Source organism: Saccopteryx leptura, chromosome 4, assembly GCF_036850995.1.
Source record: "Saccopteryx leptura isolate mSacLep1 chromosome 4, mSacLep1_pri_phased_curated, whole genome shotgun sequence".
Lineage (NCBI taxonomy): Eukaryota > Metazoa > Chordata > Mammalia > Chiroptera > Emballonuridae > Saccopteryx > Saccopteryx leptura.
Window position 1 is genome coordinate 181,564,738 of NC_089506.1, and position 26,627 is coordinate 181,591,364.

Consider the following 26,627-nt stretch of genomic DNA (forward strand, 5'->3'; position numbering starts at 1 on the left):
TGTGTATTCTTGGTTCCCCTTTAGTTGACCATATATGCATGGATTTATTTATGAGATCTGTATTCTGTTCTGTTGATCTGTGTGTTTATGGCAGTAACATACTGTTTTGATTAGTATACTTATGTCATATGGATAGAAATCAGGAAGTGTAATGCTTCCAGCCTTGTTCTTCTTTCTCAAGATTGCTTTGGCTATTGGGGGTTGTTAGTAGTTCTATACAAATCTTGGGATTTCTTTTTTCTATTTCTGTGAAAAAAAAAAACATTGAAATTTTGATAAGGATTCCAATGACTTTGTAGATCACTTTGTGTGGTATAGACATTTTAACAATATTAATTCTTTCAATCCCAGAATATGGGATATCATTTGATGTGTTTGTATCTTTCTTCTTTACTTTCATTATTTTATTACAGTTTCACTGTAGAGGTCATTCACCTCCTTGATTAAATTTATTCCTAAGCATTTTATTCTATTTGATACTATTGCAAATGGGATTGCTTTTATAATTTCTCTTTCAGAGAATTCATTGTTAGTAATGTCAACCAAAATAAAGTTTAAGCTGTAATAAAGAATAAGAAGCATTTATTCGAGCAAATAAAATAAAAAATGAAAGAGGAGCTATTACAACTGACACTGCAGAAATACAAAGAATCATAAGAAACTACTCTATTATATGCCAACAAATCAAATAATCTAGAAGAAAAAATAAAGTTCTAGAAACATAGAGTGTACCCAGACTAAAGCAGGAAGAAATAGAAAATCAGAATAGACCTATAACTGAATTAGTAATAAAAAAAAATCTCCAAACAAAAACCCAGGACTGGATGGCTTTACTGGTGAATTCTACCAAAATTTAAAGAAGAATTAACACCAGTTCTTTCTAAACTCTTCCAAAAAAATTGAAGAGGAGGAAATACTCCTAAACTCATTTCATGAAGCAAGCATTACCCTAATACCAAAGCCCCAGGTAAGGGCACTCAGGGCAAGACAAGAATATTACAGGCCAATATCCCTGATGAATGTGCAGGGTGGGGAAAAATAGGTTTATAGTTGTTCGTACAGAAAAGAATATAGCAATTAATAAATGATAATATAAGAATAAGCTGTTTTGTGTACTTACAACTGTAAACCTACTTTTGCCCCAGTTTGTAGGTGTAAAACTCAACAAAATACTAGCAAACTGAATTTAGAGGAATATTTAAAGTATCATACACTGTGATCAAGTGGATTTCTCTCTGGGATGCAAAGATGGTTCAGCATCCAAAAAATGATACAGTACATTAACAGAATGAAGAATAAAAATTGTGTGATAATCTTAATAGGTCTAGCCTGATGTATGGTGGTACAATGGATAAAGCGTTGACCTGGAACACTAACGTCATTGGTTGAAAATCCCAAGCTTTCTTGGTCAAGGCTCATATGGGAGTTGATGCTTCCTGTTCCCCCACTCCCCATGAATAAATAAAATCTTAAAAAAATAATCTTAACAGGTTCAGAAAAAGTATTTGACAAAATTCAGCATCTTTTCAATAAAGAAACTCTCAATATAGAAGGAATGTATGTCAACAAAGTGAAGGCCACCTATGACAAGCCCACAGCAAACACTGTACCCAATGGCAAATGTTGAAACCTTTTCCTCTAAGATCAGGAACAAGAAAAGGATGCCCACTCTCACCATTTTGACTCATCATAGTACTGAGAGTTCTAGCAGATTCAATTAGGTAAGAAAAAGAAATAAAGGGTATCCAAATTGGAAAGGAAGAATTAAAATTGTCTTTGTTCACAGGTGCATTGTTTTAATTCTATACCTAAGAATGATGAGATTTTAGCACATATACTCCCAATTTCCCTTCTGTCTTTAAATGTTTGAGTGGTAATGTTTACTTCATCTATTGCTTAGTGAGAGAGGGAGAAGGAGAGAAAGGGACAGACAGGGACAGACAAGACAGTAAGGGAGAGAGATGAGAAGCATCGACTCATAGTTTCAGCTCCTTAGTCATTGATTGCTTCTCATATGTGCTTTGACATGGAGGTGGGGAAGGTTCAGCAGAGCAAGTGACCCCTTGCTCAAGCCAGCCTCCTTGGGCTCAAGCCAGCCACGTTGGGCTTCAAGCCAGCGACCTTTGGGCTCAAGCCCCATGGGGCCATGTCTATGACACTTAAGCTGGATGAGCCCATGCTCAAGCCTTTGTAACCTCAGGGTTTCCAACCTGGGCCCTTGGCATCCCAGGTTCATGTGATGCTCTTATCCACTGCACCCCTGCCTGGTTAGGCTATTATTGCTTACCTTTGACACTTTAAATAATGTTTTTCCATTTCTACTTTTTAGTTTTAACAAATTTTACATTATCTTTTTACTTTGTACTTAGTAAGGTACAGATATTCTTATCCCTATTCTTCCTTTTACTTCTACTCCCCCTTAATCAGCTAAGTGTCTGTCAACTGTAGTGTTATTTTAATTAACACTATGAAAGTTGAAAGAGTTTATATTCTCTCCTGTAACATTTCTTTTGCTTTTTTTATTTTGATATGTTGGATTCTAAAAGCTGAAAATCAATTAAGCATGTTTACTCTACTAAAACTTTTAGTAGTACCAGATAGTATAGGGGTCCTCCCTTGGGTTACAACATAGTTGCGTTCCTACGACAGTGACGTAACCCGAATTTTGGTGTAAGTTGAAACACACCCTAGTCTAAGTCACTTACCTATCCTAATACAGTTATAAAATCATAATAATCTAGAACATAAAAACACAACTAAGCCACAGAAAAATAAAAAGGACATAAATATACTGTACTGTAGGAATAGAAAAAATGACAAAAAATGAGTGTAAAAATATACGACACTGATTGTGTAAACTGAAACACTCATATCTCAATTTTTTTGTTTTAATGGAATTGAGCCATGTAAACTCAAAATGTCCTATGTTGAGACTGTCATAACCTGAAGACCCCGTACTAATCTTTTTTGATTAGTACTTTGTGGGTCCTTTTTTTTTCTCTAGCTCAGAAATATTTTCTTGAAAGTTTCTTATATTTTCTGTCTTCCCTATTAATTTCTATTATTAATTGGAAGTTGGAGGTATTGAATACCTTCTTTCTGCCTTAATTTTTTTCTTTTGTTTCTTTGTATTTTTGTTTTACATATTAGAATTGTTGTCCCACTTGTCTTTGGTTATCTCATTTAATGTAGCATTATTTCCTTAGCCTGTGCATAATTATTATTCTCAAAATCTCTGAAGGGTTAATTGTTTTTATTTTTTGTTGTACTCTTCTCATTTTTTAACGATCCGCTTCAACATTTTTTTTTTTTACTTTCTTGCTTTTTTGGGATATGTTTCTTTCATATTACTAGCTTTCTTCACAAATCAAGTGATTCTTGATTGTTTATGTTAATGATAGATTAGGTTAATATTTCTGGGTAAATGGTTTTGGTTTTCTTTGATGTCCTTTTCTTCATAAATCTCTTGGAACCCTTTGTATATGGATGGTGCTTTTTTGACTAGCCATTTCATAGGGTGGGCACTTGGAAGCAGTCTTTAAGCAAGGAGATTTTCAAAATGCCAGTTGCGACATATATTATTCTCTGATGCCAACATATAATCCTTCCACATTATTACTCCTCTTCCCATTTTTTCTTCAGAACTTTCTTTGTTTTCTTTAGAGATTTGTTTTGTTCTTTTACATAGGAGGCAGTAATGATAGCCTCCCTTCCCTTTTTCATGGTAATGCTATTTACCATTTCACCTGATTTCCTTTAGGAAGCCTTTCTGGACTTCTGTCTGGCAGATTTGCACCTTACTCAGGCCTGGTCTTCTCTGGCACTTAGTTGGGGCATTAGCAACCTTTATTGTTTCATCTGTCAGTACATGCTTCTTTTCTTCCCATCTTCCAAAAGTTTATTAATATTTCCTGTCTCCCTCTAAGTCTCTTTATTGATAATATATATAGCGAATTACAATTAACTGATAAAATATCTAATATTGGCGCAGAAGAGTATACCTTAGTAAGAACATACTGCAGTTTTGTAGATTCATGACTTTAATGCTCTGTGTATGTATGTGCGCGCCTGCATGGAGCTTGTTGACTGGGGGGTCCCTGCACCCCACCCCCAGGTTGGTTCTAAGTAGGTTCTGGCAGCACTGAGGTATTGTATTTATTTGTAGTACAGGCTGTCAATGGGGTGCTGACTTAACACAGATCTAGAGAGAAGGGCACAGTCCAGACTTTGGAAGGTCACAGAATTACAAGAAAATAACTAGAGATAAAGTGGATAAGAATATGACCTCAGGAATATGACTCTTTGTAATCATATTCTTTTTGTACTACTTAATAACTTTATGATGCTGGTCAAGTGGAATAACTCTTCTAAATTTTAGTTTTCTTATTGGTAATATAGGGATTGTAATAGTACTTTATTGTGAGAATTAGTGAGTTAATCTATTTAAAGTGCTTAGTATAGTAAGTGCTTAGAAAAATGCAACTGAATAGATTTTATGTAAAATCAAGGTATCTGGATTTTTTAGAGAAAATAGAATATCCAGTATTACTGAATGGTAACAATTGTTTACAGCTGTGTAATATCTACCCCTTTTAAAATGGGATATTTGCTTTCCAGTATGCCACAGCCCCCAGTATTCCTTATTGTCTTATACTTTGCTTGATTAGTTGATTTATTTTACCTGCCTTGCCTATTTGGGCATTTGTATTTATGACTCCAGGGCTACTGGTATTAGGTATAGCTAAAAGAATATCTGTAGTTTTTAGAACTACTTTTCTTTAGTGTTAGAATGAATTAGTACAGAAGGCAGAAACACAGAAAGTATTAGAACTGTAATTCAGTCAAGAGAATGCCATCTCATCCAAGAAATAACTTCTAGGAATACTTGTAGCTCATTGGTTGGCTCATTGGGATTTACTGATGTGCTTCAGGTGAATGAAGAGCTTGTTGTTATGGAGTTTGGTGATACGTAGCTGGGAGGGCTGTAGATAGGAATCATACAACTGAAATCTAGAAATGTTTAGAGATGGAAATAACTTATTTCTGAATCTATAGTATCTATTGGCTATCCTAAGTGCCCAGCGGGGTACCAGGTTCAGAGATCACAGTTACATATAATAAGAATCCTTGTCATCAGGTACAATAGGCAATTATTTTACTGTGCATAATATAAGAATATCTTTAAAATCTCCTTGTGTGAACCTCCTATTAAATTATTAAAATAAGCTTAGACAGATTAAGCCTTGCCTAAAGCTTTGTAACTAGTTGGGATTCCAAAAGTTTTTTTCTAATTCTATGCTCTTTCTAGTATCAGACAGGCAGGCAGCATTATAGAGGGCTGGAAGGAGATAGAAAGATCCCGGGATCTGACAGAACTGGTGTATCAAGGAAGGGTACAAAGATTGGGACTTAGGTATGAGAGGGCAGGGTATGTTACCTCATATGAGACATAGAAGATTAGAACCAGAGTTTCTTTTTATGGGGGTTTGAAGAAGTCAGTGTCCATGTCAGAGAAGCCCACATGGCAGGGAAGTGTAGGCAGCTTCTAGGAGCTGCAGGCACCCTGTGTGGGCCGTGAGAGGGGCTGCCCCCTGAGAGCTAGCAGAAAGCTGGGCCCCGCAGTTGTACACTGCAAGGTTATGAATTCTGCCCACAATCCAAAGGAGCTTGAAAGAGGATTCTTGTCCACTTTAGTCTCTGGATAAGAATGTTGCCTTGCTGATACCATGAATGAAGCCTGTGAAATCTTGAGCAAATGACTCTGCTGAGCCTAGTCCCGACTTCTGGTCTGTGGAAACAGTGAGCTGATAAATGTGCATTGGTGTAAGCTGCTAAGTTTTTGATAATTTGTTATGCAGCAGTAGAATACTAATAATTTGTGTCCAACTACAATTTATTCTTTAGTGTCATTATATAATAAATACAGCACTTTGCCATCTAATTTAAAATATGTAATCTATACTCCACTGTGCTTAAAAGCGTGATGGCCAGTGCAGTTTATGGCATGCTGGGCAGTAGTGTGAAATGATGAGTGCCACCCGTGCTTTCTCACAATGACTTAACCTATAGCACAGAGCAGCCGTAACAATGCGTAGTGGATTCCTTTTTATAAAAAAAATTTATGAAAATTAGATAATTTTCATGTGTCATAAAATATTATTCTTTCCCCCCCAACCATATAAAGAAGTAAAGACCATTCTTAGTTCGTAGCCTGTACAAAATAGGCAACAGGCTGGATTTAGCCTGAAGGCTGGAGTTTGCTGACCATGGCTGTAGACAAACTTGTAGGCAATTCTAGTACTGTTCGATAGGTGCTATCATAAGGAGAGTACTAGCACTATTTGATATTCTTAATAAGAAAGTATTTTAATCAGAAATCTAATTTGTTAAAAATATTTTGAAAACTTAAAATTTCCAGCATGTGATGAACTCGATGGAGTAAAATAGGAAACAACTTCATTTCTCAATAACCAGTACAGTTGACCCCTCGAACAATGCAGGCGGGAACTTACAAATGGACTTTTTTCAGTTAACCCCTGTAGTTCAACTTCTTTGTGCCCATGGAGGGCCAATTGTAGCTATATGCAGATTTTTGGCACACCTTCCCTTCCCCAACCTCACGGTGTTCAGGGGTCAGCAGTACATACTTTGATCATTTTCCCTTCTCCACTCATAGATGATATCCTAGTCAGTTCTGCCCCATTGCCCTTTTTCAATTTATTAGGACTTTAACAACTATTTAATAGTTTTAAAATCCAATCTTTTAATTTCAGTATCAGAGCCATCTTGGAATCTGTTTCCTTTGTTTCCTGTCTGTGGGCACATTTACTGCTTCATTGCATGTCTGGTACTTTTTAGCTGTATGCTGGACATGATGAATTCAACATTGTTGAGAGTCTTGTTTTTTGTCCCTTTAGGTATGTTGAATTACGTTCTGAATGCAGTTAATTTGATTGGAGCTGTCCTAAATCCTGTCTAGGCTTGCTTTAGGCTTTAGTTGGACCAGTCTATAGTAGTTCTTACTCCAGGTCAGCGATTTTTAACTGGTATGCTGCAAGAATTATTGAAACTTTTGCAATACCTGACACTAGTTAGAGGCATTGACCTATTTTCCCTTAGATTGTCAAATAAAACAATGACAACAACCAACACAACAATAGCCATTTGGTGTGAATGAGTCAAATTATACTTTTTTTCTTTTTTTTTGTCAGATTGATAAAAAATATATTTTTTGGTGTGCTGTAGATTTTAGCAATTAGTTTATGCATGCCATGATATGAAAAAGGTGGAAAAACACTGCCCTAGATCTTTGCTCTTAAGGCTTGTTTTTTGTGGTGTCTCAGCTGAATTTTTTGGGTATTAATGAGATTCCTCCTTAACTAGATAGGAACTTTAAGGTCTTCCAGCATGTATAGCTTTTAGTATATCTATCCTACATTTTATCCTATTAGTAGCCATTGTCTGCTAGGTATTTCAGAATATCATCCCTCCCATGTCTGGCCTAGCCTTCTGCTCTCCCTCTTCCTAGTCCCCAAACTGCACAGCTGCCTCACCATCAGCATCATGTCCTGCAAGTTCCACTCACTTCACCAGCCCCAAAGGCTGATTTGTGGTTACTGTGTGCTGCCTGAGCTTCACCTTCCTCACTGTAGTCAGAAGACTCTCCCCAGACAAGGAACTTGGGTGAAGGTGTTTCTCTTTTCTCAAAGATCCCTCCCTGCGTGTTATCCAGTGCCTCATATTGCAAGTGCTCCATATATGTTGTCCAGTTTTAGTTATTTACAGCTGGAGGGGAATTTCAGTGTCTAGTTACTCTATTATGGCAGGAAACAATAAACAGTATATGCAAAACAATTCTGTTATATATATATATATATATATATATATATATATATATATATATATATATACACACACACAAAACAGATGCTTACAGTTTAATCTGCAAAATAAGAGTATGGTAAATATAGTAAAGAATGTATAAATAGGATTAATTGTATGTTTGAGGGGGTTGCTGAAAATCTGAAAACAGTGTGTTTAAACCCTTGTTATGATTACATTATATAAAAATGATTTCTGAAATATAAATAAGAAGGCCTTGCTGTTGATCCTAGTTTTTGTATTAGAATCTATTGAAGTCAAAGCTTTTTTTTAAATTTATTTTTATTTTTTTATTTTTCCGAAGTGAGAAGCTGGAGGTGGTGAGCTTGGGGGGAGGCAGAAAGACAGACTCCCACATGCGCCTGACTGGATCCACCAGGCATGCCCACCAGGAGGCAATGCTTGGCCCTTCTAGGGCATACCTCCGCTGTAATCAGAGCCATTGTAGCGCCTGAGGTGGAGGCCATCCTCAGCGCCTTGGCCAACTTTGCTCCAATGGAGCCTTGGCTGAGGGAGGGGAAGAGAGAGACAGAGAGGAAGGAGAGGGGGAGGGGTGGAGAAGCAAATGGGGGCTTCTTTGGTGTGCCCTGGCTGGGAATCGAACCCGGGACTTACACACACCAGGCTGACAGTATTGCGGAGCCAACCAGCCAGGGCATAGCTTCTTCAATTGCAAATATTAGGAATCCACTCAGATTTTTCAAACAAAAATGGAAACATTTAAGCATGTAGATTTGCCACAGACTTGTGATATGTTTGATGGATGAAATTCCTAGAGAAGATGAATGGGGTAGATGCCTCCAAAACCTTGAAATTTCTCTTTGAGCTTCAGTTTTTCATTGGTATATTAGGAAATTTAAAACCTACCTTCTCCACCTCATAAGATTGTTACTTGCCAACATTTCTTAACCTTGCAAAATTACATTTATTTTTTTAAGGCCTAGTTCAAATGTTACATGAGAATTAATTGTTTTACTTGATAGGTAGCAAGAATTATCTTTATATTATCATTCTAAGCACCATTCCCATGTACAGCTGGTGGGTAAAAATATTGAATAAATGAGGGTCAAATGAGGATGTATATTTGAAAGAAGCTTTGATAATCAAATGTAGAAACGTGGAAGATAGTTTTAAGATCTTTTACTAATTATCATAGTATTTTCTTTTTCTGCTTTTAAATTGAAAATCTTGTATCAACTTACAGGAGATTTTTTAGTATTTTTTTAATTGAATGATTTTAAGTTGGAAGGTCCAGGTTAGTGAATGTATATTGGCTTATGAAACACTCCATATATTTTTGTCACTTTTTTATTTTTAAGAAGTAGCTGAAACCCTGATTTCTTTTGTTTTGTTTTTGTGACTTCTTTATATTATGGTATAGGAATAAAGGATGATTGTTCATTTGAGTCTTATGTGGTTTGTTTTTGTGGGCATCAGTAAATAGCAATAATCCATTGCCTGAAATTTTGTTGTTATCAAAGATATTTTTAATTCCGAGTTGACTAATTTTCTTTTCTTAATATTTTAGCTCTCTATCAATATCAGTACGTACATCATTGAAAAGAAAATTTGGAAGACATGTTTTGCTGAAAAGACAATTGAGAAAAATTTTACGAATGGGATGAACACGCACCAGTTAATTGACTACCTACTGCAATTTGAATGTTAACATAACCCAGCTGGTACAGTTACCTAGTGATGTACCTGTTCTCACAATACCCTATTTCAGTGTGCTTGTCTTGATTAAAGAATTCAAAGTGGAGTACCGCAAACTTGATATGGATAATAAAAAGAAAGACAAGGACAAGTCAGATGATAGAATGGCACGACCTAGTGGTCGGTCGGGACACAACACTCGAGGAACTGGGTCTTCATCCTCTGGAGTTTTAATGGTTGGACCTAACTTTAGAGTTGGAAAAAAAATTGGATGTGGCAATTTTGGAGAATTACGATTAGGTAAGACTCTTTTGTTCCTGCCTTTCTGTGGGAATCATTCTTTAAAATGCAAGATACCTTTTAATGAAAATGATTTATTTAATTGTTTATTTTGTTGTCATTTTAAAGAATATATATGTTGGAAGTTTATTATGTACTTGAATATTCATTAGTAAGGAATTCTCTAATATATGACTATCTATTTACTTGAGATTAACCATCTAGCATATGAGGAAAAAGAAAGTAAATTAAAAAGTCCCAGTAGACTGAAGTAGGTGCCAGGGAAACCTTTACAGTGTATTCCTTAGGAATGATATTTAGGCTACTTTTCCAGATTTGAAAACATTTAGTAACTGATCACTTTGGGAGGATATGTGTGGCTTAAAGTCAAGATTATATTCTGAAACTCCATAAAAATCAGTAAAATTTACATTGTAGTAATTTATCCTTTTCCCCAAAAGTGTCCAGGCTGGGGCTTAGGGTCGGGGACACAAAGTCCTGATTCAGTTTATTCTTAGAATCAGGCATTATTTGGGAAACATTGATGTAATTAGACCTCCTAACTACATATAAGTAATTTGAAACTCAGTCATGGAAGGTTACTTTCCAGATGTCACATAGCAATTTGATGAGAAGCAAGAACAAAATTTAGGTTTTTAACTCACATTAGAGATGTGGCTGTGTTTACTGAACAGAAAGAAGAAGGAGGGCAGCATGGTTATATGGGAGTCAGTATTGAGCTACCTTGAGGGTCCTGGTCAATGGACCACCAATAGTGGGAATTTTAGAAATTAAAAGGAAAAACTTGGCTTCACCGGTATTCTTAGATCCAACCTTACTTGTTAGAGATAAATTCAGTTGTGTGTTTATTTACTCAAGTAGTTTTCCTTTTCATCTTGTAAAACACCCTGATTTGTAGTTACTCTTTCCATCTTATTACTGTTTTGTATAGTTAATGTGCAGTGTTAAATGAAGCAAACCAGTAAAGGGTAAGGAGGACATACTTTGTATGTAGCTATAATATGATGTAACTGGCAGACTCTTGCATTTTAGTAGGGATTCAAATATTTTAAAGGGTGAATGACGTATTTTATGGGTATTGAATTAGATATTTATTTTGAAGTTCTTAAACTGTGTATGATTTTGGAGTTAGAAAAACCAGCTTATTTTCTTGTCTAACTTTGAGCACCATTATCCATCCATTCAAAGTTTATTGCAGGTTTATCATGTATGAGGCATGATTAGGCACTGATAATATACTGGAAAAATGTGAAAATTACTCCTGCTATTATGCAACACATAAGTCATTTAACCTTTTTGGGCTTCAAATTCCTCAATTTTAAAATGAGATCATTTCCACTTTCTAGGTTATTGTAAAGATTAAATTTAGATGATAATATAAAAGGACCAGCAGTGTGCCTGCAGATTTTAAGAAAACAGTGATTCAACTCCTTTAAAAGATGATGTCAAGATATTTTTTCTTTTTAAAAATTAAAATTATGGCATATTATACATATATGTTTTAAAATTTATATTAGCTCTACAGCTATATATTATGTTATACATATTTGTGCTAGATCAATTATGTGCATGACTTTAATACTGGAGGACTTTAGCCATTTTTATTTAGAATTGATTTTATAGCATTCATTTCATTTTTCTTTAAACTTTTAAAAAATTTATTGATTTTATAGAGGTATTTTAAGTCAAAGAACTAATATTTATTTGTGTACAATTGGTTTAGTTATATACAGTGTGTCCATAAAGTCATGGTGCACTTTTGACCGGTCACAGGAAAGCAACAAAAGACGATAGAAATGTGAAATCTGCACCAAATAAAAGGAAAACTCTCCCAATTTCATACCTATTCAGTGCAGTTCGATGTGAGCTCACACACAGATTTTTTAGGGCTCCTTAGGTAGCTATCCCGTATAGCTTTGGCACTGACTGATGGCCTACCAGAACGGGGTTTCTCCACCAAACTGCCAGTTTCCTCCAACTGCTTATCCCACCGAGTAATGTTATTCCTATGTGGTGGTGCTTCGTTATAAATGCGCCGATATTCACGTTTCACTTTGGTCACGGATTCAAATTTAGGGAGCCACAGACACACTGAACTTTCCTCTGTACCGTCCACATCTCGACTGCCATGGCCGTGGGCTGCTCTGCTGTACACACAGTGTTATGTCATCATCTGCGTATGTGCACATGTTGCCACATCATCCTACAGAAACTGGGAGGGTTTTCCTTTTATTTGGTGCAGATTTCACATTTCTATCGTCTTTTGTTGCTTTCCTGTGACTGGTCAAAAGTGCACCATGACTTTATGGACACACTGTATGCTATACACGAAAAAAGTTGTTAAATAACCTTTTTTTGCAGTCTGTGAATAAGCAGGAATAGGAATAAGATGATTTATTAATCCATCCATCCATCCATTAATCCAATATCTACCTATTTGTCTATCTGTAACTACCTGTTGGTATTTATTGTACTTTTGTATATGTTTAATTGTATTATCTCTATATATGTATCTGTTTTATGTATATTTATAATATGCAATTGACCCTTGCGCAACTACTAAATAAAGGGACATTTTACTGTTTTTTGAGGCCCCAAAATGATTTCTCTGTACAGAAAATTTATTATAAGTATCATTCTTCCTATACCTATATAATCATGCTCATGTTAAAAGCTGGTTTAAATTCTTAAAGTGCCTTTTTAAAAACCACATTAATATACTCATCTCAAACATTTGATTACTGACACTAAAACTTTTATGATTAGTGTTGGGTAAAAAAGAATAGAAGGTATACATATTAAGGGTTAGTGATTTTCAACAAAGGTGCTGTTGGCATTTTGGGCTGGACTGTTCTTTTATTTTGTAGAGGACTGTTTTGCACGCTGCCTGGTGTTCAGATCTCTTGGGCACTAACTAGGAATTGCACCTCTATACACAACCCCAAATAACTCAAGAAAAGAAGACAGTGTTACTGTTGAAACTACTCTTATGGATAATTATTAAAAAAAATTAAGTTGGGCATAAATTGGCCTTGAGAGTTTTAAAATATAGGTAAACATTTTAAACAATACTCTAAAATTAATTTTAGGTGAAGGTTTTTGCTATTTTAATCTACTTTTAATTATAAAATGATGAATTAATGTCATTTCATCTTTATATATATTGGTGGTAGGGCTTGCATTCTGCATATTAGTAGATATATTTCTAGCTTAGACAGTCAACTGAAATCCCTAGAAATGTTTTTAACAGGCATTGAATAAGACCAAATAGAGTTAGCTAAAATATAGGGTTGTAGTGTATTTATATATATTTTTTCTACATATTTATATATTTTGTGTATGGTTTAAGGTGCTTTGACATCCTGCTCAGCCTGTCTGGCTGGGAGAGATTTCTCTCCTGGGGCTAGCCAGTTCTCAGTTGGGAGCATGCCTTTGATCTGCAAACTAAACTGTCCAGAGCCATACCTCCTCAATCTGGCTTGTTAGGCTCCAGGAGGCAGTCTTCTTTCTTAGTCATCCCATGGCCAGGTACAAGACAACTAGAGACCGCCTGTATAGCCCAGAGGCCACCAGAATGATTTGCTATCAAAATGATTCAAACTAGCCAATTCTAAACTGTTTATCCTGCCCTCCTTGCCTTTCTTTTGGAAACTAAAGGCCTTGGACTAAGCTCTTCCTTGCTCCTATCTTTTACCTCCTGACCAGAACATGCTTCCCGTGACCCCTCCTCTGGGACCTGTGAGCACTATAAACTTTCTTTTCCTGAGCCGCCTCTGTGTTCCCTCTTGTGGCTACACCTGCTGACCATCACTTAAAAAAACACAGCACAAGGGTATGGTGAATTGCTTTAAGAATTACTGTCTCTGAAATAAGATGTAACTTTTCACATAATAAGTGTGCCACAGGACTTCTGATTATTCCTGTATATCTCATAACTTTTTTACTTGACTGTTTATATTTAAGAATTGTTGAACATTCTGCAGGCCTTTACTATATGTCAAATAAACATGCAGATTTGAGTGGATCCATGTTTTTTAAATGAAAATTTTAATTAAAAAATTTTATTTATTGATTTTGAGAGAGAGAGAGAAACATCAATTTATTGTTCTACTTATTTATGCATTCCTTGGTTGTTCCTCGTATGTGCCCTGACCAAGGGTTAGAATCGCAACCTTGGCATATTGGGCGATGCTCTAAGAATGGATTTATCATTTTTATATCTATTGATTTTCCTATTATTCCTAACTGAAGCATATTATAAAACTTATCTGAAGAATATAATAATAAGGAAGAGACTAGGATGCTATAGCAAAGTAGTGTTAAGCAAAATTGTTTATTTTTCTGTCACATAACACAACCTGGAGGGAGAGCACCTGGGACTGTCAGGGTATTTCTGCATGCTGAATAGGTGGCTTCAGTCTCTGTGTGTGAGGTGATTGCTCCACAGCTAGCAGGAAGAAGAAAAAGGGCCATGAGAGCACACATTTATTCTAGAGAGTGTGGAGTGACATACCCCATATTCAGAATTTAATCACATAGTCACACAGTGTGAAAGAGAGGCTGAAAATGTAGTCTCTGGCTGGACAACCATTTTCAAATTTGTATGTTCTATTCTTTTTTTTTTGTATTTTTCTGAAGCTAGAAACGGGGAGAGACAGTCAGACAGACTCCCGCATGCGCCCGACCGGGATCCACCGGCACGCCCATCAGGGGGCAACGCTCTGCCCACCAGGGGGCGATGCTCTGCCCCTCCAGGGCGTCGCTCTGTTGCGGTCTGAGCCGCTCTAGCGCCTGGTGCAGAGGCCAAGGAGCCATCCCCAGCACACAGGCCATCTTTGCTCCAGTGGAGCCTCGGCTGTGGGAGGGGAAGAGAGAGACAGAGAGGAAGGAGAGGGGGAGGGGTGGAGAAGCAGATGGGCACCTCTCCTGTGTGCCCTGGCCGGGAATCGAACCCGGGACTTCTGCACGCCAGGCCGACGCTCTACCACTGAGCCAACCGGCCAGGGCCTGTATGTTCTATTCTTATAGAAGGGGAAGCGTGGATATTGGTAGCTAAATAGTAGTTCCTTCTATAAACATGTTATTTTTGTAGAACATAGTTTTCTATAATTATCATCCATTTACCACAGAATTGGTAAAAGCATCTTTTCAAGTTTAATATAGCCTCAAATTCTATTGGGAATATCTTCTAAAGTTGGATTAAAACATCAGTAAACTGAAATCAGTCTACTTTGAGCCTTGTCTTCTCTATATTCCCTCTATACATACTACATTCCTTTCTCACTCATAGTTTGTGTATCATTTGTTAATGCATATAACAAATATTGATATAAAGTATAACCCTCAAAGTTCAGCAAAATCCCATGTTTGAGAAAGGATGATTTTTAAATTTTTTTTTTAAGTTTTCCGAAGTGAGAAGCTGGGGGGCAGGGGGGAAGCAGACAGACAGACTCCCACATGCGCCTGACAGGATCCACTCAGCATGCCCACCAGGGGGCGATGCTTGGCCTCTCAGGGGCATCATTCTGCTGTAATTGGAGCCATTCTAGCAGCTGAGGTGGAGGCCACAGAGCCATCCTCAGCGCCTGGGCCAACTTTGCTCCAGTGGAGCCTTGGCTGTGGGAGGGGAAAAGAGAGACAGAGAGGAAGGAGAGGGGGAAGGGTGGAGAAGCAGATGGGCTCTTCTCCTGTGTGCCCTGGCCAGGAATTGAACCTGGGACTTCCACAGATTGGGCTGATGCCCTACTGCTGAGCCAACTGGCCAGGGCTGAAAGGATGATGTTTTTTTAGGATTTTGTGCTTTCTTGCTGTGATATAAAAGTAGACATTTGACCATATAAATGCCAACAAAAACTACTTTTAGGAGTATTTGGTATATTTTGGTTTTATAGAATCTGTATTTAACCTGATTTTTTTATCCTGTGATTATTTACCCCTTGTATACATGTGGATGAATAACATATACAAAATAATTATGAAAAGATGACAATGTCTTGAGAAAAATACAAATTCCATCTTTGAATTTAAAACAGACTTGTTCTCTTGTTAGATATCAATTCCTCAAGATGAAGCGACTGTACCATTAAATTATTCACTGTACACTTACTGGAAGAGGAAGCCTAAAATTTCATACATAAAATATTCTTAAAAATATATAGGAAGTTACAGCTAAATGCTAAAGTAATTGACTAAAAAATATGTTTTCTAATATTTTAAAAATATTTATGGGCTCAAGATTACCAGAAGACAGCTTAATGTGCACCGTTCTTAGTACCCCTGTTGAGTTCCATCTTTTGTCAAACTAATGGGTTTATGAGACTTACACTATTTAGTATTAGTATGAATGCTTTTTCCCCCCTTTTCATTTATTTATTTTTATAAAATAAGGATAAAATTCAGAAAAATATTACACTGTGTGTATGAATAAACATTACAATGGTGGCAACATATCCAAGACTGAAATTTTGGCTAGAAGATTTTTTTTTTTATAATTTTATTTTTTTAATGGGGTGACATCAATAAATCAGGATACATATATTCAAAGATAACATTTCCAGGTTATCTTGTCGTTCAATTATGTTGCATACCCATCACCCAAAGTCAGATTGTCCTCTGTCACCTTCTATCTAGTTTTCTTTGTGCCCCTCCCCCTCCCCTTTTCCCTTCCCCTCTCCTCCCTCCCCCCTCCCCCCCCCCCCAACCACCACACTCTTATCAGTGTCTCTTAGTCTCACTTTTATGTCCCACCTACGTATGGAATAATGCAGTTCCTGGTTTTTTCTGATTTACTTATTTCACTTCGTATAATGTTATCAAGATCCCACCATTTTGCTGTAAATGATCCGATGTCATCATTTCTTATGGCTGCGTAGTATTCCATAGTGTATATGTGCCACATCTTCTTTATCCAGTCATCTATTGATGGGCTTTTTGGTTGTTTCCATGTCCTGGCCACTGTGAACAATGCTGCAATGAACATGGGGCTGCATGTGTCTTTGCGTATCAATGTTTCTGAGTTTTTGGCAACAAGACCGGTAATAGCAAATGTTGGAGAGGCTGTGGAGAAAAAGGAACCCACTGTTGGTGGGAATGTAAAGTAGTACAACCATTATGGAAGAAAGTATGGTGGTTCCTCAAAAAACTGAAAATAGAACTACCTTATGACCCAGCAATCCCTCTACTGGGTATATACCCCCAAAACTCAGAAACATTGATATGCAAAGACACATGGCTAGAAGTTTTACGGCCGTTTATCAGCTGCTTTATAAAAGGAAGTCAGGAATGTTATGCTAGAAATCATGTGGGTTTAAGTTGATGTCTGCCTGTTCTGTGTTCAGTAGCCAATGTGACCAGGGCCAGTTACTATCATAGGTGTAAAAAAAACACAAAAAAAGGCTATCATTGTTCTATTTTTCTTATTATAAAAAATAATACATGCTAATTGAAAAAATAATACATGCTTATTGAAAAAATACTAGAAATTCAGAAATCACATTTTATTTATTTATTTATTTATTTATTTATTTATTTATTATTAAGTGAGAGATGGATAGACATGCACCCCAACTGGGATCCACCCCGCAATTGCCCTACCAGGTGAAGCTCTGCTAATCTGGGGCCGCTGCTTTGGTTTGCTCAGCAACCGAGCTATTTTAGTGTCTGAGGCGAGGTCATGGAGCCATCCTCAATGTCTGAGGCAAACTGTTTGAACCATTGGAGTCATAGCTGCAGGAGAGTGAAAGGGAGGGATAGAGAGGGAGAGATAGAGAGAGAAGGGGAGGGAGAGGAGTGTAGGAGCATATAGTCGCTTATTCTGTGTGCCCTGATTGGGAATTGAACTTGGGACTTCCACACGCCAGGCCAACATTCTACCACTGAGCTAACTGGCCAGGTTTAAAAAATTTTTTTAATGTACTTATAAGAAACATTAATTTATATATCAAATTGACTTCATGCACTAATTGCTTTAAAAATTTTTACTTGGGCTACAGATGCTTACCCACTGGGCCTTTTTAGATTATTTTCAGTTCACCATTGCAAATATTACTGTGATTTATTTGAATTCCTTACATAATAATGGTATTAAATCTTTGTTCTGGTTTGTCATTTACGTGATCTTTGAATATGGTAGATTTTTTCACTGTACAGAAGTTTAAAATATGTATTTTATGCAATCAAATCTGTATAAAATCTTCTAATCTTTTAATTTTTTCTATTTTTTTTAATATTTAGGAAAGCTTTAATATATTGAACTAAGAAATATTTTTTCTTAGATACATGAACCCCTGTGTTCATTGCAGCAGTATTTACAATAGTCAAGATATGCAAATAACCTCAGTGTCCATTGATAGATGAATGGATCAAGATGTGGTACATACACACTATGGATTATTACTCAGCCATACAAAAGAATGAAATCTTGCCTTTTGTGAGAATATGAATGGACCTAAGGGTATTATGCTAAGTGAAATAAGTCAAAGAAAGACAAATACCATATGATTTCACTTATATGTGGAATCTAAATAAACAAAGAAAACAGAAACTCATAAATACAGAGAACAAATTGGTGATTGCCATGTGGGGAGGAGCTGGGGAATGGGTGAAAAAAGGTGAGAGCATTAGGAAGTACTTATTGGCAAGTTATAAAGATAATAGAAGTGGGATATAAAATACAGCACAGTGAATATAGTCTAATAATGTTGTAATACTTATGTATGGTGTCAGATGGGTACTAGATTTATGAGGGGATCACTTCCTAAAGTATATAAATGTGTAATCACTATGTTATACAACTAAAACTGATAGAATATTGTATGTCAGCTGTAATTGAAAAATAAATTTAAAAACTAATATTTTTTTTTCTTGTTTTGTGCCTTTATATCTAACTTAAAATATTTTAAATTTAATTTGGTTATACACTGAGGTGCTAATAATAACTCTTTCCCTCAAGGTAATTAGCTAGTTTGAGCCAATTATTGAATAATACATTTTTATTTTATTTTTAATATATTACAGGTTTTTCCATGTATTTATTTTATTTACTGTATTACATATGAACCCTAGTCAGATTACATCCCATAATAAGGGTTCAAAATGAGGTCATGATTGGGAGAGGAATTTTGTGTTCTCGTTTTTATGGTATATAAGAGTTTTAGTTTTGAAATTTAGTTTAGCCTCTGTTTGACTATAGATTACTTTTATGAGTTATGTACAGTATTTCAACAAAATAAGTATCTTTCCAATTTTGTTGGTAGGTTGAGATATTTATTGTATCACTTTCCACTCTGAATCCAGGTGAAACACTAACTAAATATATTGAGTTGATCGTAAATTTAGTATTTTCTCATCTTTGAGGTTTTTGCTAAATAGTTGGAAGCAACCAATGCTTCCTCTAAACGTATTATGTGCTTTTTTTCCCCGCTCAGAGTGTGCTGTTACATAATGTATCTTTAACAATTAATTACCAGTAGAATCTGACATTTTTTCTTTCTTTTTAAGGGAAAAATTTATACACAAATGAATATGTGGCAATTAAACTGGTAAGTTCATATATCTTTTCCTTAATCCCTTGTTATTTTTTTTTAATAATTAACTTACATTTTAGTTACTTTTTAATTTTCATATCATTTGTAACTTGAGTATTTTCTGGGGAAGTGATATGCATAACTAATCTTTTGTTATTAATCTCCTAGCCTCATCAGGCCCCTCAAGTATATGGTAATGTATAGGATGTCTGTGTCTTTCTGTACCATGAAAACTCAATCCCTTTACTTCGGCAGCATTATAGAATTGAATTTTTGAATTTTGGCACTATTTTTCATTTCAGGAAGCTAGCATATTGACATTTTTAATTAGCTAAAAATAAAAAGCAAGGTTTCTCTTTCTCATTCAAGCATTTGAACAGAAGTGCCCTTAGTATTTAGGATTATATTTTTGAAAGCATTCCCAGGTAGCTTCCAAAGTCTCCTCTTCTTTTGATGTTTAATTATATGGTAAAGCTGGTTATTACTTGACCTTCACAGATTTAGAAATAGTCAACGTGAATGGAGGATAGCAAGGAAAGCAAACTCCCATGGAACTGTTCTAAAGTCCTCAATGTGTCCAGTGTGATACCTGTAGGGTGTCTCTTTTTGGAGAAGTTGGGATCTGGGAAGTTTTATAAGATACAACTTTCTTCGGCATAACTTTTCTGTCTGGTTTTCCAGCCAGGTTTCCATGAGGTTAATCGTGGCTTGGTTTTTCCAGTTTGCCTGCCATTTTTAATATTGTCCCTGCCAATATTACTGTATAGAGATGATTAGAGGAAGAGGCAAGTGGGACAAATACAATAGAAAATCTTTTGGGATGAACTAGAAAACTGTACTTAATTTTAAGTATATTTGTGAGAATAGACCAAATTTTAGTGCAACAAATGTATCACTGGGAAGTAAGATGTACACTAACTAGGGTTGTGGTGCCACCAAGACTGGCTTCTGACTTGTGGGTTTGGACTGGCATTTTCGTTGAGGAATCAACCTTGATTTTAAGGTCTGATCCTTAGATTTATGTCAGAAAAATCTGGTTAGATCATCTCATTAAGATTGTCAGTAATCAGAGGTAGATTCAATCAATTAATGTAATCAAGCTCTCAGATATATTTAGGAAGAGTTAATTTCTAATTTTTTAAATTGAATTTTTGGGGTGACGTTGGTTATCGTAATTATATGTTTCAGGTGCTCAATTCTACAGCACAGTTCTATACACTGTATTTATTATGTGTTCACACACCCAAGTCATCTTCATCCATCACCATTTATCCCTCCACATACCTTCCTAATTTTTTTATTGATTAATTTGAGAGAGAGAGAAACACTGATTTGTTATTTCACTTAGTTGTGCATTCATTGGTTACTTCTTGTATGTGCCTTGACCAGTGATCCAATCGTCTAACCAACTGAGCTACTTAGCTAGGGCTGTAATTTTATAACAAAGTATTTTTTACTCTGAAAGATTCAGAATTTCCAAATCAGCATAAATAATATATTTTCTTTCTATAGGCTGATCTACATAGAAAGCCAAGTTAAAATGACAAGCTTCCCTCATGAGCATGAAATCAAGACAAGAGGAATTTGTTTGTATGAATCACAATAGGGAGGCTCAGGAAACAGGGACTGGACAGTGTTTGAATGGGCATTGCTGACTTTTGTTTCTTTGGGATTCTTTCTTTTCTCATGTTCTATACCACTAAGTCTAGGATCTAGACAGTGTATGGTGTCAGGAATGGGGGTGGTGCACAAGAGTAGAAGTGTGGCAACACCCATATGCTGTGTTATTGATGCAGCAGCCTGCAGTGTGAGCAGGTCCACTCCCAGGAGCTGATATTTAACTGATATTTATTTAGGCAGATAAACCATTGTTTCAAAATAGGAGCCACTGCACTAGGCTGACCTTTCCTTGTCTATTTCAGTCATTAAGTGATGTCCCTTAAGTCCTGTTATGATCAGATTTGGAACTTTTTTACCCTGTTGATAGTTCATGCCTTGGTAAACATTTATTTGTTGTCTTTAATCCTTATGTATACACACATATCATCATCATCTTTTTAGTTGATCTTCCTGTTGTATCACTGCCCCCTTGATCAAAGAATTATTTTTCTTGTTCTTTTGGACATTCTTTCTTTGTTTACCTTTTTTTAAAGCACAGTGATCAGCACTACATACAATAATTGTGGGTATTCAGTGTTATTTGGGGGAACTGAGAATATTTATGTATCTATGTCTAGTATTTTGAGGCGGAAGTATGGTATAGAGTCATATTCGCCTCAAGTTCATTCTACAATATATTGTCAGGACAGAAAAATTTTCACATAAACTGTTGAATCATAGTTTTTGGTATTAGTTTTACACACACACACAGTCTATCTCTGTGTTCTTATATATTTTTCATTTGTACTTTTGTATCTGTTTATAACAGATAACAAATTTTATTCTGAACCTGTCTTAAAAATAATCAGTTGTTATGTTTGTTTACCTTCAGTACTGTTTGATTTTTGTACTTTGGTACAAGTAAAGTAACATTGATAGCAGTGGTATTCAAAGAGCAGATTTCAATCACTACATCCAGCTGTGCTTTCTCTTATAAAGGTTGTTACATTTATTTAATGTTATTCTAGGTCAGATTGAATATTTGTTTCAGGATAGTTTGTTTATTTTACCTCAGTCGACACCCTAATATCTTGTTTGCACCTATATAATTGTATTTCATGAATAATGAAAATGTTATTTTGTAGTGAGATAACTTTTGTTATATAGAGATATAACAAAGTTTTCCTACTAGTAAAGTACTAGAATCAAGTTGAATTGACTCAACTAAGTTATATCTGGGTTTCCATTTTTACCTGGGGTATATTAGAGACTGAATAAGTTACCTGTTTGTTTTCATTTGTGATTGCATAAGTGGGCATCTTTTATTACATCTTTGGTTAAGTACTTCTATACAGTTAACTGAAGAATTATAGTTCATATAGCACTCTCTAGGTGGAAGGCACTGTTTTAAGTCATATTTATATGTGTATATGAGATATGTTTTTTTAGTTCATCTTCGTGCCATATTATGTAAATATATATGTGAGAATGATGAAGTTTACCTCTTGTAGATGAAGGTACTGGAAGGTACAGACAGGTTAAGTGACTCGCCAGTCACACAGCTAGTAAGCATACTATATTTTGGATTCAAACCAAGAACAGTTTGTTTCAGTGTCTGTGCTTTTACCTGCTCTGCAATCCTGCCTCTCAAGATCTAAACTGGTTGTTTTCTTTTATAATAATCATTATGATTATAATTGTTCCACTGGGATTTTACTAGTTCCTTATCTGAAGATTTTACTGTTGGTCATAGTTTTATTATGATTTATGTTGGTATAATTTTTTTAAGTCATTCTGTTTGGGATTCAGACTCCTTATAAATCTGTGGGGTTTTTTTTTCATTAATTATTGAATGTTTATAGCAATTATTTTTTGATTTATTGCTTCTGTTCACTTTTTTGTCTGTTTTTCTCCTGAAAATCTTAGCAAATGGATATTAGACTGTCTCATTTTATTGTCCAGATCACTAATTGTTTTTTCCATATTTTCCTTTTTTCTTCCTTTATAATACATTCTGTATAACATATAGATTAAGTCCACATAATTTTCTAATTCCATTGACATTTTTCTGTCTATATTTCAGTGTCCAAATTCTTTCTTCTTTTGGTTAATCTGCTGGCAAACTGAATGTTAAATTTTGGGTGTTTTAAAAAAAATTTTTTTTAAGTTTAGTTGATTTTATTTAAATTTTCTTACCTCATACCTTTCTGTTGGATTTTGTTCAAATTTTCAGGTATCTTTTTATAGTTTGCTGCTTCATACAAATACTTTCACACATTTTTTATTTATCTCTTGTACCTAGAAGCTATGTTGCTTCTGTTTATTTTGTCTCAGTGTATGTATCACTTATATGAAGCTCAGAAACATAGTGAATGAAAGAAACCAGACACATACCTAAAACACATACTGTATAATGTTATTTATATGAAAAACAATGGACAAAACTGATCCAACGGTGATTCAAAAAGTGATTATCTCTGAGGGAAGGATGATAAAAATATTCTAAAGGTTTTTTTGAGGTGATAGTTACAAGGGTATATATATTTAACAAATATGGACCTAATTCTTATGAACTGTGTGCTATATTGTAGGCTATATCCCAACGAAAAATTTTTCCAAATGTTTGTCATTACTGTCAAAACTTTTGTTATTTCCAGATTTGTTATTTTATACTTTCTATGACTTCAGTTTAGCCTAGAACTTTTTCATAAGAAATATACAATTCAGAGGTGAATTCCTGGGGACGAGAGATAGAGTAAGTGTCACCATCCCCATAGTCATGAATGTTTGGAGTATTCTTCAGAGTCAGAGTCAAACATATTTCTCTCATACTTGACCTAATAGCCACTTAATTTTACATACATTTATGATGTTAATTTACTTTACATTGATATAAATGTACAATTGATTTAACTTTAGAGAGAAAAATGCATAATAAAATATTATGTAAGTTGACCCCAAGCTTTATAACATTTGGAACTGGGGCCTAATGATCTTTTAATAACTTGTTGTTGTTTGATTTTAATTAGGAGCCCATGAAGTCCAGAGCGCCACAGCTGCATTTGGAATACAGATTCTACAAGCAGTTAGGGTCTGGAGGTAAAGTCAATATTAATGGTAAAATTTGTAATGGATTGTCATAACTCTTTGGTTTCAAAGAATAGTATTTAAGTTTAAAGTGAATTGCTTCTTAAGGTTATACTTGCTAGACATTTTCTTACTGGAGTCTTAATATTCCCTTTTTATTTTAAAAAAGGACAGTTTTGAAACTTTTTGTGTTGGCACCAGTATGAGCAGGGGACATTATGAAAAAATTTAATTTGAGAATGTAAGATGCATATAGCTTCCATATTTTTGGTCATTGAGATGACTTTTGACATTGTTGGTATATTGAAAAATGGCTCCATAAAAGATACCCATATCATAATCCCTGGAAACTCTACATGTTACCTTAGAGCAAAGACTTAGCAGGTTTTATTAAGGATCTTGAGATGGGATATTATTCTGGATTATCTGGTGACCCCTGCATGTAATAACAAATGTCCTGTCAAAAAGAGGCAGAGGGACATTTTACGTAAGAGAAGAGGAGAGGCAACGGGGCTACAGAGGGAGAAATTGGAGTGATATAGCTTTAAGCCAAGAAATGCTGGTAGCTACTAGAAAAAGCTTCTAGATTCTCTGTTATAACCTCCAAAGGGAGTGTGACTCTGTCCACACCTTGATTCAACCTAGTAAAGCTGATTTTAGATTTGTGGCCTCCAAAACTGAGAAAATAAATTGTTGTTGTTTTGAGCCACAGGTGTGTGGTAATTACAGTGCTGCAGAAAACTAATACGGGTATATTTTTATATAAACTCTAAATCTAAGTGAGGATGAATATATTGTGCCACTGGAAAAGACTAATGAGAAAATTTCCTATTGTATGTTGCATTTCCTTTATGTTAAAGCTTCTCACAGCACTACTTATTCTGTTTACTCCTATTCTGCCAACTTTAATAATTTTATAGGTATGGTTTTTTACTAGGTAGGGATATTTTGTTTCCTGAGATTTATATAATAAAATGAAATTTTTTTCATTTGTCTTTTTGTAAGTGCATGTTTACATTCTAGTTGGTATAGATGTCATTGTCTTAATTCATTATCAGTTTTGCATTCTTCTTTTCTAACAGTGTACTTTCCAAATGAGTAGTCAGTATGGGGCCAGTAAGCTGATATTTTGTGTATTAATGTTTTTATCATTATAAGCTTCTTATAATGCAGATAGGCCTTCAGGAGTTACCAAAATGATCAGTGACAATGGAGATTTAAAGGATGGGGGATAAAACTAGTTATATGTGAAACCATTTATATTAGGACTAGCAAATGACAGAAAGCCTAAAAAACTAGGTGAGCCTGACCTGTGGTGGTGCAGTGGGATAAAGCGTCGACCTGGAACACTGAGGTCGCCGGTTCAAAACCTTGGGCTTGCCTGGTCAAGGCACATATGGGAGTTGATGCTTCCTGCTCCTCCCCCTTCTCTCTCTCTCATTCCTCTCTCTCTAAAAAATCAATAAATAAAAAAAAAAAAAAAAAAAAAAAGAATGCTGTAAAATAAAAAAAAAAAAAACAAACAACTTTATTGGCTCATGTATTAGAAATTTAGGGAAAAGACCTATATATCAGGCATTGTTGTATCCAGGACTTCAAATGCTGTCATCAGGACAATCTTAAATTTGTCACTGTGTTCTGCTTTGTGTGTGTAAATTTCATTCTCTGATAAGCCTTTTTATGAGATGGCAGAGGTGGTTACTAACAGCTTAGCAATTATAAAAACACCTCTTTCCTAAAATATCCAGCAAAAATTCTAGGACTGAATCTTACTTCTGTGCCCAGGCCTTTTATTGATTTAATCACTATGAATTTGTCAACATAAAAAACTTCCAAACCTGTAAGAATTTTTAATGAATTTATTTGAGCCAAACTGTCAACAACTGCTGGTAAGCAAAGTCTCAACGGATAGAGAAAGTGCTGTGGAAAATGGTAGTTTTACCACTTATTTTATATATCAGAATCAAAGACAAAGGCATGTGTGGGGGGTGTTACATGAAATTGATTGGTAATAGATTTCGGGGGCGGGAGAAAGTAAAGTGGGGTAAGAGTGAACCTCTGGGATTGGATAAAAAAGTAAAAATGTCTCTATTGAAACATCTTTTACATAGGCAGGAGTTAAGATAGTTAACAGTTAACAATTTAACATGGTAACAATAACAGTGAGGAGGTTTATTGGTTCCTTCTCTGGTGGGATGCTTGCCCTGAGGGGGGCGGGAAAAGAAGATTACAAGGCATGTTATCAGGTATGTTATTGTAGATGCAAAAGACAACAGACAGGCTTGATTAAGGTAAGCATTGACTTTTGGTAGAGAAAAATACCTCTCCTAGTACATGTCTACCCACCATGAAATGCTTTTAATTAGAAAGTTTTAATTTCAGACCATCTTGTGTGGTCTGCAAGGCCATCATGCAGACTTTCCCTGAGCTTGTCAGGTTCAGCATGTGACTCCTTTTTCATCCACAAATTTGCCCAGGTTTAGATTCTGTGCTTATTCCAAGGAGTACCTGAAACTCAGGGACTGAAAATTGAGAGAGGTACTTGCCTAATAGGAAACTGAGGTATTATTGGAAGAGGGA

The 26,627-nt window shown here is 35.5% G+C and overlaps 1 protein-coding gene across 9 annotated transcripts in view; it reads left to right on the forward strand.

The window, feature by feature from the left end:
* Nucleotides 1–26,627, forward strand: part of CSNK1G3 (casein kinase 1 gamma 3) — a 105,465-nt gene that overhangs the window by 21,638 nt on the left and 57,200 nt on the right. For all 9 annotated transcript variants that reach the window (XM_066382102.1, XM_066382105.1, XM_066382104.1 and 6 more), the window contains exons 2-4: nt 9,410–9,837; nt 19,336–19,376; nt 23,990–24,059. In XM_066382102.1, coding sequence (XP_066238199.1) covers nt 9,660–9,837; nt 19,336–19,376; nt 23,990–24,059 — 289 coding nt within the window. In that variant the 5' untranslated portion in view covers nt 9,410–9,659. The remainder of the gene's footprint in view (nt 1–9,409; nt 9,838–19,335; nt 19,377–23,989; nt 24,060–26,627) is intronic.